The following is a 13,333-nucleotide window of genomic DNA, read 5'->3' as shown; positions in this document are numbered from 1 at the left end:
GTTGGGTGAATGAATACATTAATTTCGGGCTTTTCTATCGCGTGTTTCGGTCGTCTATTACTTTGGAACTTTCATTGTACAAATAATAACGCTCTGTCGTTTAGCGATAAACTTAAAATGCTTGTAATGTTCTTACTTAAAAATGAAAGAAATATGGGTATATGTCACTTTACAACATACCGACAGCGAGGCACATTTTCATTCAACTGACAATGGTACCCAGGTTCACAATCGCCATTTATTATAATGTGCACTTCACAGAGTCCTCCCTCCGGTAAAACTGAAAGAATGCACAATTATTTGCTTTGCTTATATTCTACACATACAAAAACATAACGTTTGTAAATTAAACGCAAACACGTGTATTTCATTCAAGTTCACGATTTTAAATATGGCCAATTAAAAAATTGCTATGCAAATTCAAAGAAAAACAAAATAAAAACATTAACAGCATACTTTGATTAAAACAATACTTGGTATCTGAGTCGTTCATCGCAAAACACTGTAATTTACATTGATATTGATAGATCCCTACTCTGACATTTTATTTGATAAACAATATATTTAACCACAAACATTGACATGCGTTTTTTGTCAAGATTATTTTGTGGTGCAATTCTTATTATAATCCACTTATCTGATTATTCAAATGTAAAAAATTAGGGCCATATAGGTATTTATGCATACTTAGTATCGCTTGGGCGGGTTTTCCGTTGAATTGCACATCAGTCCATTCAGTTAGTTTAGTTGTTCCTCGCAAAAGACGTTCTTTTTCAATATTGTGTAATGCGGTTCTGATATACGAAACTGTATACGTTACAAAAATCTCGAGCGTTCCATTTTCCTTTGTAGATGACCTGGAATAAAACTTGGTTCGTGTTACTTTAAAATGATTAACTTAACATTGGTACTGTGAAAAAAGTGACACGTATATTGCGAGACACACATTTGATTCAATGGACGACATGGTGCAATGAATTGTGTTGGAGAGGCATTTTTAAATTTTAACATATGTTTAAAGTTTAAGCACAATATCACAAACAAAGCCAATAACAAACCTTATCTCATTTATTGCTAGAGTAAATGGGGTTCCTATTAATGTCTTGAAGTATGTTTCAAGCTGCAAAACAAACAAAAAATAATAAAAATGTTTGTACTTTTAAAGGAATTTATCTGTCTATGAAAACCTATTTTGACTCCAAACTTGTTAATAACCTCGCCATAAAACTTTTAGTATATTGCTATCGATCTTTATTCCTAAAACATCGAAATTCATTGTTATGTGTTATCTAATGTAATATTAATCTTATTTCGTGTTTTAATACATATATAAAAGTTAACATACCGACTCCTTTGCTGCTCCAAAAATGGTAGATGTTGCTAAAGTTGTTATTTCATTAACTACTAGTCTCAATGACATGTATATTGATGCTATATTTGTCTCTACAACGACAACAGCAACACAATTTATGTATAAAACAACATGACAATACATGTATAATGTTAAGTTACATATTAGTTGTGTTCTGAAAAAAAACATGTCATTTCGTTAGAATTACGCTATTTGATATAATGTGTGCAATTCCTTAAACAATGGCCGAATAATAAGATAATGTGCTTTTAATAAGAGGCAATTGTAAATTAGAAATCTTTTTCTACTGCAAAATTATGTCATAGATTTACGTTCGTATTAAATGTAACAGTCTGATGCGAACTTACTATTACAGCTGACCCCGTCTTCGTTTAGTACTTTTCCTTCGTCACAGCCGCATTTAAATGAACCCTCTGTGTTAGAACACAACGATTGACATCCCCCATTGTCTTTTGAACATTCATCAAAATCTAAGCATGTTGCACCATCTGTTTGGAGTACATAACCAGCGTAACATGTACATACTACTGACCCAAAGTTATAATTGCAAGTCTGACTACAGTTGCCGTTATTGATAGCACATTCATCTTCGCATGCGGAATTATTGGCAGGGTTGAGTGAAAATCCATTTTTACATCCACAGGAATATGACCCAACAGAATTAAAACATATTTGCTCACAACCGCCGTTATCGTCAGTACATTCATTCACGTCTTTGCATGTTTGATTGTTTCCTTGAAGTTTAAATCCATTTAAACAACTGCAGGTATAAGAACCTTTTAAATTAGTGCAGTTGTGATCGCAAAGTCCATGGTCAATTTCACATTCGTTTATGTCTGAACAAAGGTTGGCCTGCACAATGTAACCATTGTAACAGTCGCAAATAAACGAGCCGTTGGTGTTTAAACAAATGTGTTCGCATCCACCATTTGCGCTTTTACATTCATCAATATCATCACATGATATATTGTCATTGTTCAGGAAGAAACCATCAAAACAAGAGCAAAAATATTCACCTCGTTCGTTTCTGCATAACTGGTCACACGCAGTCATGTTAATGTGGCACTCGTCAATATCCACGCACGTGGAATTATCACCTTGTATTGAATACCCTCTTTTGCAATCACAGGTAAACGAACCATCGTTATTTGTACATATATGGTCACAACCACCGTTCTCTATCTCACATTCATTTTTGTCCAGACATGAAACACTGTCTTTTAATAACGTAAAACCATCAAAGCAGCCGCATGCAAAGGAACCGTTTTGATTGTTACATATCTGATCACATCCGCCATTAGCTTTGGAACATTCATCTATGTCATTACAAGATGTCAAATCTCCATCAAGAGCATATCCGTCTTTACAGCTGCATTCATATGTCCCATTCCCGTTGTTACAATAATGACTGCACCCCCCATTATCGGAAGAACACTCATTTATATCTGAAATTTCACGAAAAGCTCACGAGTCAATATGAAGTTAATATATTCTGAAAAGGTGAGGTTGCTCTTAAGCAATGACACAAAATAGTTGGTGCAAATTCAAGAATACATTTCGTTAAGACTGTACATGACACTCAAGTTAAAAGTAGTAAAACCCCGTGCTACAACATCGACTTAAAATTGTGCATAAGTTTGGAATATCATTAAAACTTTCTTTATTATAAACAAATTTATATATGTTCCTGTACATGATTTGTTGTAAGAATCACTGTAACAAAGCACGTTAATGAGTTTTAAATTGTGTTACAATTCCATCACAGTGATAGTAATATATTATCGTCTTAAGTACATGTATAACGTTTAACAAAACTTACTATTACTTGTGTAATTGACATTGCCAAAAACTACAGTAACATTCACAGTACTAACCAAGTTATAAAATTCATGCTCATATTCAGAACTGCCTGATTTATATTACCCTATAAATAATTTAATAAGTTCGATTGTGTGCAACATATAAGCTTACAGACATACTCATGATTATATTCCTGCAATAAACCAGTACTGAGAAATCAGTATAAAAGTTCTTGTCCAAGAAAAGAGCAACTTGCCCCTAGAAGTGCTAACCTCACGATTATGCCGAAACACGGATTTACATTTGTAAATGTTTAAAAAAAGCAAGAATATTATTTATGACCGCCTTCTTTGTTATGTGATTTTATGTGATTTTAACCGTATCAGATGAAAATTATATACCATATATCATGAAAAAAGAACGGTAAAACTAACTATTAAATAAAAAAGTCATCTTTTGTGTTTAGTCTACTTCCTCCCTGCCCCCAACCCCGTTTAATAAGAGGAGAATTGGTTTGTAATTTAAGGGTTGTTGATTTGGACCAGAAGCGAGGCGAAATGTTTTTTGTGACAATTGATCTTGAATATTGAGTCTGATAGTCATTTCTCTCAAAGCAGATGCAGATATCATTTAGGATTAGTAGTCTATCACATACGGAGAATTTAGCAATTAAAATGCAAGCTTCATCTATTTAAAGGCGTAGCACGGTTTATAAGGAAATCGTCGTAGCCATAAGTTTTACTGACACATTTGCTTTTTCTGTCGTCATTAATCTGACATTCGCCAATGTCGTCTAAAAACAAGATAATGAAACATACATCTAAGTTTTCTAAGAAATGATATGATAAAAAATAGCAAATGACTTATACTTATCTTAATTATTTAGTTACCTAGTTATATGCACTAAAATCTGTTATGCCAAACTCATTCAATTTGGCGATACCATATGACATTTAGGCTCATTTTTTTGCCGGATTCAAGTATTTTTTCTACCTACTTTTAAGAAATAAGAAACAGAATACCCGTAATTGTAAAAGCTATCCACAGTATATCAAAATAATGAACTGAGAACATTCGAGTACAATTAGTTTTCATGGGCGCGGTACCAATCGAAAATAAAATATGACATATAAAGTTATATTTACATGGTAAGGAACCCGCTTCATTTTTGATAAGGAACACATCGTTTTTTATTCTATTTATATTAACTATTTCTCTAAAAATGTTCTGTTTCTTTTAGAGTACAGATACACGAGATTTCATTTTACAATTTGAAATTATACAAATTATTTATTCCTTTTATATAAAAGTATTTAAAATCATGTGTGTTATTTTTGAGTGTGTATCGTATCACTCAGCTGTAGCTATGAACGTATAACTGTACTCGAATGTTAACGAAAATCATTTAAGGGTTTTCATAACTTTGATATAATATTGTTGGTAGCTGGTATCCCGCGCCTTATCTCTTCGAAATCGGGTGGGTAATAGCAACGATAGTAATAGAAAACATTCCTGAATCGGGTAAAAAATGTCGTGTCGGCATCTTGTAAAATATATTCATTAAAAACATTAGGTACATAAGATTTTGAAAGTGAGCACAATAAAATGAAATATACAAAAAAGGAAATTTAGTTTTTAATTTTTAAACACCAGGAATAAAATCCAATTACGAAATGTACGTAAGAAACGCTACTTATGAACGACAACTTGTATAAATAACTAATAAAGTTATAATAGTTAAGAAAGTATAAAATGTATAATTTGATTTGATTATCCTTGAATGTAAACGATAAGTATCCTTAGATTTTTAGAACTAAAAAAACTGTGAAAAAATACCAAGATATACAGGGATTAAACCAACTGTTTCCTACAATCGTGCTGACAACCGCCATTGTAATTAAGGTGGTGCGAGGTTGATTTTTTTTAATCAAAGCAAAAGCAAGATGCATATTATTGTTTGATAATAAAGATAAGAATAGTTACACCAACCCAACTATGAAATCTGAAATTGCAATCTTAGTGCATTAAATAAAGCAGATTTCTAAAACTAAACATAATATTGAGTGTAATTAAAATTTTCTAACATCAATCCGCCAATATGGCAGGAATCATGGACCATTCAATGTGCATTTTCATCGCAATTCGAAGATAAGCGGCCTATTCCTAAATTCCGAAAGAAAGTGAGCGCCTTTAAACAAAATTATGAACTATACGACATGGAATTTGGGCAAGGAAATAAAGAGTCTATTTTGTTATTATACTAGTATACATTTAATCACTGACTTTTGGCACCTCATTTGATTTGTGTAGCTTTAAAAACAAATGCTTCTAGTGTCCTTTTATCGAGTTTGGAGGCTGTAAAAAGTCGCCCCGTACATTCAATCAGAGATGTTATATTTCCGATCCTTAAAGATCGTTCAGCACGACATTATTGTTGTGCTTGTGGTATTTTAAGTTTTAACTATTCGGCATTTTCTAGCTGGGTGGTTCCAATATTCCTACTTGAATAATGTTAATTCACCCTTGTTGCCTGCTTTTTAACTATTTCTTTTGACGTCTTATCTGTGATATACAGGCGTCATAACCTCTGATCTCCTTTCGAATTTCCATTTTATTTAGTTCCACCCATTGTTTTCTCGTTTAGGACACACGCTTTCTATTACTTGGGGACCATACGCCGCTTTTCATAGAATGACATGGAAGTGTCACATTGAAGGTTCCATGAAAACCGCCGTATGAACACATTTGCTGATGTTTCTAAATTTAAAAAAATGACCATTTCATGTTTAAATGTTGAATTCTGCTTAAGCCGGTGCTAGGGGGCGTGGACGGTAGTTTGCACTTTACAGTACCGTCCATTAACAGGCTCAATCAAACCGAGCCTGCAACATTTTCAATTTTGTCGTTTTGGGCTTTCTTTAGGGATTCTTATTTTTTTCTATTGTGACGTTATTTGCGTGGAGGATAAAATAATGATAATAAAATTTATACATATTTGACTGCTTTATACTAAAAAAAACATCTTTCTCAGTGTAACTATAAAATATATCAACACAACTGTAAGTAAATGTGTAAATACCCTACCAGTGCAAGTTTTATTATCTGACATTAGAGAATATCCTGACATACAGTGGCAATTAAATGATCCATCAGTGTTGCGACAATTTTGTTGACAGCCACCATTGCTTGTGCTACATTCATCTATATCTATAAAAGAAAGCTGTTATAAAATGCATTTATGCAAAATACAGACTCTTACGGAATTTTTGTAAGTAAATTTGAATAGTAAAATAATTTTTACATGAGAGAAACGTACAATTTAACTGTATCATTAAAGAACGCCATGAACACATACTTAATGATATGCACAGTGTACGTGCTTCTTAATTACAAACCAAAAACGATAAAAAGTAATGTTTCGTAATTGAACACAAACCTTTACACGTTTTATTATCAGTAGAAAGCGAGAAGCCTGGGTAACAAGAACAGTGATATGATCCAGGTGTATCAACACAGTTTTGGTTACAACCATGATATCTACTGCTACACTCATTTGCATCTGTAAATAATGAAGTTATCAGTAAGGAATATAAGTTAAAGCATTAAGCAGTAAATTATCTGAGCGATTGTAATATGGCTAGAATGATTGGTGTACCTTTCAATAATTGGTAAGTAATAATGTAGCATGTATGAAATAACGATAACTCTTTTATATGAGGTCATTAAAGTTAATAGAATGAATGTAATAAACAGAAAAAAAAGAAATTGTTGAAACAGACTTGCATGCATGAAACGACAACATACATAAGGTAACAACTTATCAATGAAATAAATGAAAAAAATAGCGAACAAATAAATATCTTTTGAAGTTACACCACTCAAAGAAATAATAGAAAAGTAACTTGAATATCAGTTGGAAATTTAAATATGCTTGTATCATTCACACAAACTAACCGTTGCAGTTTGCATTGTCATCTGTAAGCAAATATCCAGACTTGCAGTAGCATTCGAATGAACCAACTACGTTCCTACAATCATGTTGACAACCGCCTTTGTTAAAACGGCATTCGTCTATGTCTGTTATGTGTGAAAGCATTTTAATGAAGAATTTTAATGAAGTGAAATGCGCAATTTTATATCATTGTGTAATAACAATATTTTTAAACAACAAAATAAAGTATAATTTTGTAATAGCAATCCGCATGTACGGTCATGATCATGGACCCTTATATTTGACACTCGGCAGTTTGAGGAAAAGAAACATTTCACTGTCCTGCATGATTCAACTTTGAGCGAGAGTAAACAACATGAAATCCGAGACAATTTTCGAAATAAACTTGTTTAAAACGGTTGTCTTTCTTAACATTTAAATTCTTTATATTGGATCATGGCCGTTTGAATCTTGGATGCCTCAACTGACTTGTGTAAATATGTAAAAGAAACCCGTATCTTATATACTTCCATAGATTAATATCGTAATTTGTAAAGAAAAATTATAATCACAAACTAATGATAATTCAGATCTGTTTGCATTCTATCCATAAACCTACTTATAAGAATATCTACGCGTTTTTGATTTTGAAATAAAAGTGCATATAAATATGTAAATACGCTACCAGTGCAAGTTTTACTGTCTGACATTAGAGAATATCCTGACCTACAGTGGCAATTAAATGATCCATCAGTGTTGCGACAATTTTGTTTACAGCCACCATTGTTTGAGCTACATTCATCAATATCTATTCAAATAGAAAAATATTCAACATTGATATAAACATCATTTATGCTCATATGAGGAATGTTAAACAAATCATTTTATATAAGAAAATCTATAAATAAAAAAAACAAATCAATATCACTAAAAAAAATTTACAAACTATAAACCTTTGGATAGGAACATTAGCTTATTAAACAAACTAAAGCAATAAAACACGATGTAACAAAATGATAAATATGATTTAAATCTGCTCTAAATAACGCTCCGCTTTTAAATCGGACGTGACCAAATACGAAGTCATTTCTGGTGACCTTTCACACATCGATTCATCGGCGAGCTTTCATTATTTTTAAAGCGATGCGTTTTTTTTATTTTAACCCTCTGAAAAACAATGAGTAGGCATTTTTTCCATTTCGTAAACAAATATGGCGTTCTCCAAATAGCCGACAGCTAAACTGTCAAAACAATTTTGCCCATTAAAATTGACTCTTCTACTTCTAGATATTGTTAAAAAATTCAAACATTTTTTTTTCTAACAAAAATCAACAATTTGTTTAACTTCCACGGATAACGGTATTTTGATACTTCTTCTAATGCCTTTGTTAAAACCGATTTGATTGCATGGCTAAAAATAGCTTTGAAAGACATATACGGTCGTCATAAGATCAACATTAAAGAAATAAGTAGATCTTCACTTAAGTCAGATTGCAAAATTGATATTACAAAATTGAATACATACCGTTACACGTTTTATTATCAGTAGAAAGCGAGAAACCTGCATTACAGGAACATTTATATGATCCAGGTGTATTGATACAGATTTGGTTACAACCATGATCATTACTAATGCACTCATTTGCATCTGTCAAGAAAAGTAAGTTACCAGTAAGGATAACTAGTTAAACACTAAGAAGTAAATTATGCGAGCGTTTAATAAATGGCTAGTATGACTGGTGTACCTTTCAAAAATTGGTAAACGGGAAAGTAATAGTAATAATGTAGCATGTAGAAAGACTATATGAAATTACGATATCAGGTCATTAAAGTTAATAGAAAGAAGGTCTTTAACAGAAAATAAGGATGTTGTTGAAACAGGCTTGCATTCACGAAACGACACACATACATAAGGAACACAACTTATCAATAAAATGAATAAAAAAATAAACGTAAAATTTTAGAAAACGTGACTTGAATGTCAGTTGGAAAATAAAATGCTTGTATTATTGAAACAAACTAACCGTTGCAGTTTACATTGTCATCTGTAAGCAAATATCCAGACCTACAGTAACATTGGAACGAACCAACTACGTTCCTACAATCATGTTGACAACCGCCTTTGTTAGTACGGCATTCGTCTATGTCTGTTATGTGTGTAAACATTTTTGATTAAGGGAAGATGCGCTATTCTATATTATTGAGTCATAATAAAGTTTTGAACCAACAAAATAAATTATAATTTTGTAAAATTGATCCGAAAGTACGGTCATGACCATGGACGCTTTAATGCACCACTTTCGTGCAGTTCAACTTTGAGCGAGACAAAATAACATGAAGTTCGAGACAATTGTTTAAGTAAAAAACTTGCTGCAAACGGATGTCTTTCTTTTTATTTAAATCCTTAACATTGGATCATGGCCGTTTGAATCTTAGTGGCCTCAACTGGTTTGTGTTATTATGTAATAACCGTATCTGATATACTTCCATAGATTGGAACCATAATTTGGAAGGACACATTATGATCACAAGTTAATGATATTTCAGATCAGTATGCTTTATATATTTAATCCTGGTTTTGAAATAAAAGTAAATATAAATGTGTAAATATCCTACCAGTGCAAGTTTTACTGTCTGACATTAGAGAATATCCTGATCTACAGTCGCAGTTAAATGATCCATCTGTGTTGCGGCAATCTTGTTGACAGCCACCATTGTTTGTGCTACATTCATCAATATCTATAAAGGAACAGCTGATACAAAATGCATTTATGCAAAACATAGGGTCAATCTTACGAAATTTTCATTTGAAAAACATTTGAATAGTTAAATCCTCTTACGTACGATTTAATGATATAATTAAAGAAAAATATGAGCATAAATACTTATTTATATGCACATTGTGATTTTTTAAAAAACAAACCTAAAGCGATAAAATGATTTGAAATAAAAGTACATACATATGTATAAATGTGTTAATACCCTACCAGTGCAAGTTTTACTGTCTGACATTAGAGAATATCCTGACCTACAGTGACAGTTAAATGATCCATCAGTGTTGCGACAATCTTGTTGACAGCCACCATTGTTTGTGCTACATTCATCAATATCTATTTAAATAGAAGATTAATAAACATTGATCTAAACAGCATTTATACAGCATGTATTACAAATAATTATATAGAAAAAAGACGGTATGCCTAAAATACGAAAGTGAGATTTTTGACGAAAGTGAGCGAAAGTGAGCGAAAGTGACATTTAAAATAGTAATTATAGCATTTTAATAGACTTTTAAAACAAACTTCAGTTTGTAGACGTATATTATTAGAAAATAATTATATTTATTAACAGAAATAATCATAATGATGATTTAATCGCTACTAATTTGCATAATTTCTATACATAAGTTCTTATATCTTCCTTTCGCTCACATTGAAAAATACGAAAGTGACTTATAAAATATTAAATATTCTGTTTTAATTGAAATTTTTACTAAAATTACAATTTGTAGATGTATATTATCAGAACTTGATGATAATTACTTTTTAAAATAATCATTATGATGATTTAATCGCTATTTATTTGCATTATTTTTATACACAAGTTCAGATATCTTCCTTCGCTCAGATTGAAAAAATACGAAAGTGACTTCAAAATATCAAATATAGCGATTAATTTAAATCTATATTAATATAACAGATTGTAGACGTATAGTTTTGGAATTTGATAATATCTATTTTTCAAAATAATCATTATGATGATTTAATCACCATTTATTTGCATAATTTCTATACACAAGTTCAGAAATCTTCCTTTCGCTCACATTGAAAAATACTAAAGTGACATATAAAATATTAAATATACTGGTTAAGTTGATTTTTTTACTAAAATTGCTCTAAGTAGACGTATATTATCAGAAATTGATAATATTCATTTTCAAAAATAATCATTATATATATCGCTATTATTGAAAAATACGAAAGTGACTTATAAAACATTCAATATACCATTTATTTTGAATTTATATTAATATAACAGTTTGTAGACGCATAGTTTCAGAATTGAATAAAAAATACTTAAAAATCATTATGAGGTTTTAATATTCATGCATTTTCATTATTTCTATATATCTTACTTTCGCTCACTTTCGTATTTTCAATGTTAGGGAGAGGAAGCGAAAGTGATTTTAAAAATATCAAATATAGTGTTTAAATTGCATTTAATATTAATAATGCAGTTTGTAGACGTATATTATCAAAACAAGTATCTTTAATCAATATGATTTGATCTTCATTTATTAGCATAATATATTTATACACAAGCTCAGACATTGATCTTCCTTTCGCTTACTGTCAGCCTGACGAAAGTGACTTACAGAATATCAAATATAGCGTTGAAATAGAATTTCATGATAATATTGCAGTTTGTAGACGTATGTTATAAGCTATAGTAACTATCATTTTTATAAAACTTAATATGTTAAGATGAAAAATGTAATTTATTATGTAAACTATAATTGGCAAAAAAACATGAATTATACAATGTATGCGTTAGGGCTCCGATTTACAGTTCTCAATTTCTTACATCGTCTTTTTCGGGCAGTTTTTAATTTTTGATTAACGATGGTGTTACCTAACATTATAATATTCTTTTTATATATTATATTGTAATTATACTGTTTGATTCTAATCTAACAGTAATAGGTCTTGAATGTGTTTCTCATTATTATAATGTCTCTTGAAATTCTTAAATGGAATGGTCTTATGTAGGTTTTATGTAATGTTGTATATATGTTTAAAAATGCATGTATACGAATGAGACAAAATAAAGTATGAATATGTTTACGTGCAAACACGTGTTGTCATATCATTTTCGCATCCACTTTAATTGATAGTAATCACGACGGTGACCGCATGACGCTTTAATCCCAGTTAAGTATTATTATAATCCAATCATCGGTATGTAACTGATGACAATTTCAATCTTTATTTAGCAATCGGCATAAATATGCCTTTGGCCATTTACAAGTAAATAATTATAGAATATGGCCAAGACAAAATAACATATAAATGTACAATAATAATTCAAATGCATATGATTAATCAAACACATAACATATAAACATTACAATACAATGAAAATAAATTTACAATTAAGCACTGTTTGTCTGTAAAAATTCATTTAGCTCAATAGCAAATGTTCTTACTTTAAACGCCTCTTTAATATAAGTTGCTAATTTTACTTGAATAGTTTTATTATTATTATTCATTAATGCAACAAATTTATTAAGCGAAGGCCAAGATGTATAATATTTTGGAAGTAAATCTTTTCTGATATTATTATATTTTGGACAAATCAATAAAAAATGATATTCAGATTCAATCTGTTTCTGATTACAAAATAAACACAATCTTTCATTTCTCTCTATATTATTAAATCTTCCAGTTTCAATTGCAAGATTATGCGAAGACAAACGGAATCTAGTTAACTGGATTCTAGAAATATCGTTGACAATATTATTAAGATAAGGTTCAAATTCTAACACATTTTTAAATTTTGCATAATATTCTAATTTGCGCGAGGTATTTAAACTTGAACTCCATTCTTGAATATACTGGTCACGCAATCGTCTTTGTATAATAAAAAAATAATTCAAATTAGGATTAAATATATCAAATATATGTGAAAGACCTTGATTGTCAAGAGTTTGTTTAATTCTAAACACCCAATTATTAACATTTAATTGTGATAGTGTACATTGTTGTATAAAAATGTCACACAAAACAGAATTATTATTATTGCTCTTAAGTTTAATCCAATATTTAAAGGAACGTTCAATACTTATAATAGATAACGGGAATCTCCCGAGTTCTCCTAGTACAGCAGCATTTGTAGTTTGTTTTCTAACACCCAGGATAATTTTACAAAACCTAATATGTAACTTGTCAATCTCTTTATAATTGTATATTCCCCAAAGTTCTGAACCATACAATAAAATGGGAACAATAAGTCTATCAAATAATACTAGTTTGGTCTTTAAATCAATGCTAATCTTTTTAAAAAGAGATAATAAACTATTCATGGCTTTAAGCGCCTGGTCACATAGGGCCTTAACAGCAAAACGAAGATTTCCTGTTTTAACAAGTTTAATGCCTAAATAACAAAAACTGTCAACTTCTTCAATTTTTTCATTATTAATAAACCATTCAAAATCATGTCTTTGTTTTCCT

The 13,333-nt window shown here is 30.6% G+C and overlaps 1 protein-coding gene across 1 annotated transcript in view; it reads right to left on the bottom strand.

The window, feature by feature from the left end:
- Positions 1-13,333, bottom strand: part of LOC132715768 (fibrillin-1-like) — a 37,404-nt gene that overhangs the window by 2,022 nt on the left and 22,049 nt on the right. Inside the window, exons 20-32 of the mRNA XM_060698837.1 lie at positions 10,091-10,213; positions 9,720-9,842; positions 9,128-9,250; positions 8,629-8,751; positions 7,789-7,911; positions 7,127-7,249; positions 6,609-6,731; positions 6,257-6,379; positions 1,720-2,817; positions 1,346-1,443; positions 1,059-1,120; positions 688-857; positions 181-280 (exon numbers count right to left, since the gene is read on the bottom strand). Of these exons, the coding sequence (XP_060554820.1) occupies positions 181-280; positions 688-857; positions 1,059-1,120; positions 1,346-1,443; positions 1,720-2,817; positions 6,257-6,379; positions 6,609-6,731; positions 7,127-7,249; positions 7,789-7,911; positions 8,629-8,751; positions 9,128-9,250; positions 9,720-9,842; positions 10,091-10,213 (2,512 nt within the window). The remainder of the gene's footprint in view (positions 1-180; positions 281-687; positions 858-1,058; positions 1,121-1,345; positions 1,444-1,719; positions 2,818-6,256; positions 6,380-6,608; positions 6,732-7,126; positions 7,250-7,788; positions 7,912-8,628; positions 8,752-9,127; positions 9,251-9,719; positions 9,843-10,090; positions 10,214-13,333) is intronic.

This window comes from Ruditapes philippinarum, unplaced genomic scaffold, assembly GCF_026571515.1.
Source record: "Ruditapes philippinarum isolate M1 unplaced genomic scaffold, ASM2657151v2 ctg1806_1_1_1_1, whole genome shotgun sequence".
NCBI lineage: Eukaryota > Metazoa > Mollusca > Bivalvia > Venerida > Veneridae > Ruditapes > Ruditapes philippinarum.
The sequence above is the reverse complement of the archived record's forward strand: the minus strand, read 5'-3'. Positions and strand labels throughout refer to the sequence as shown.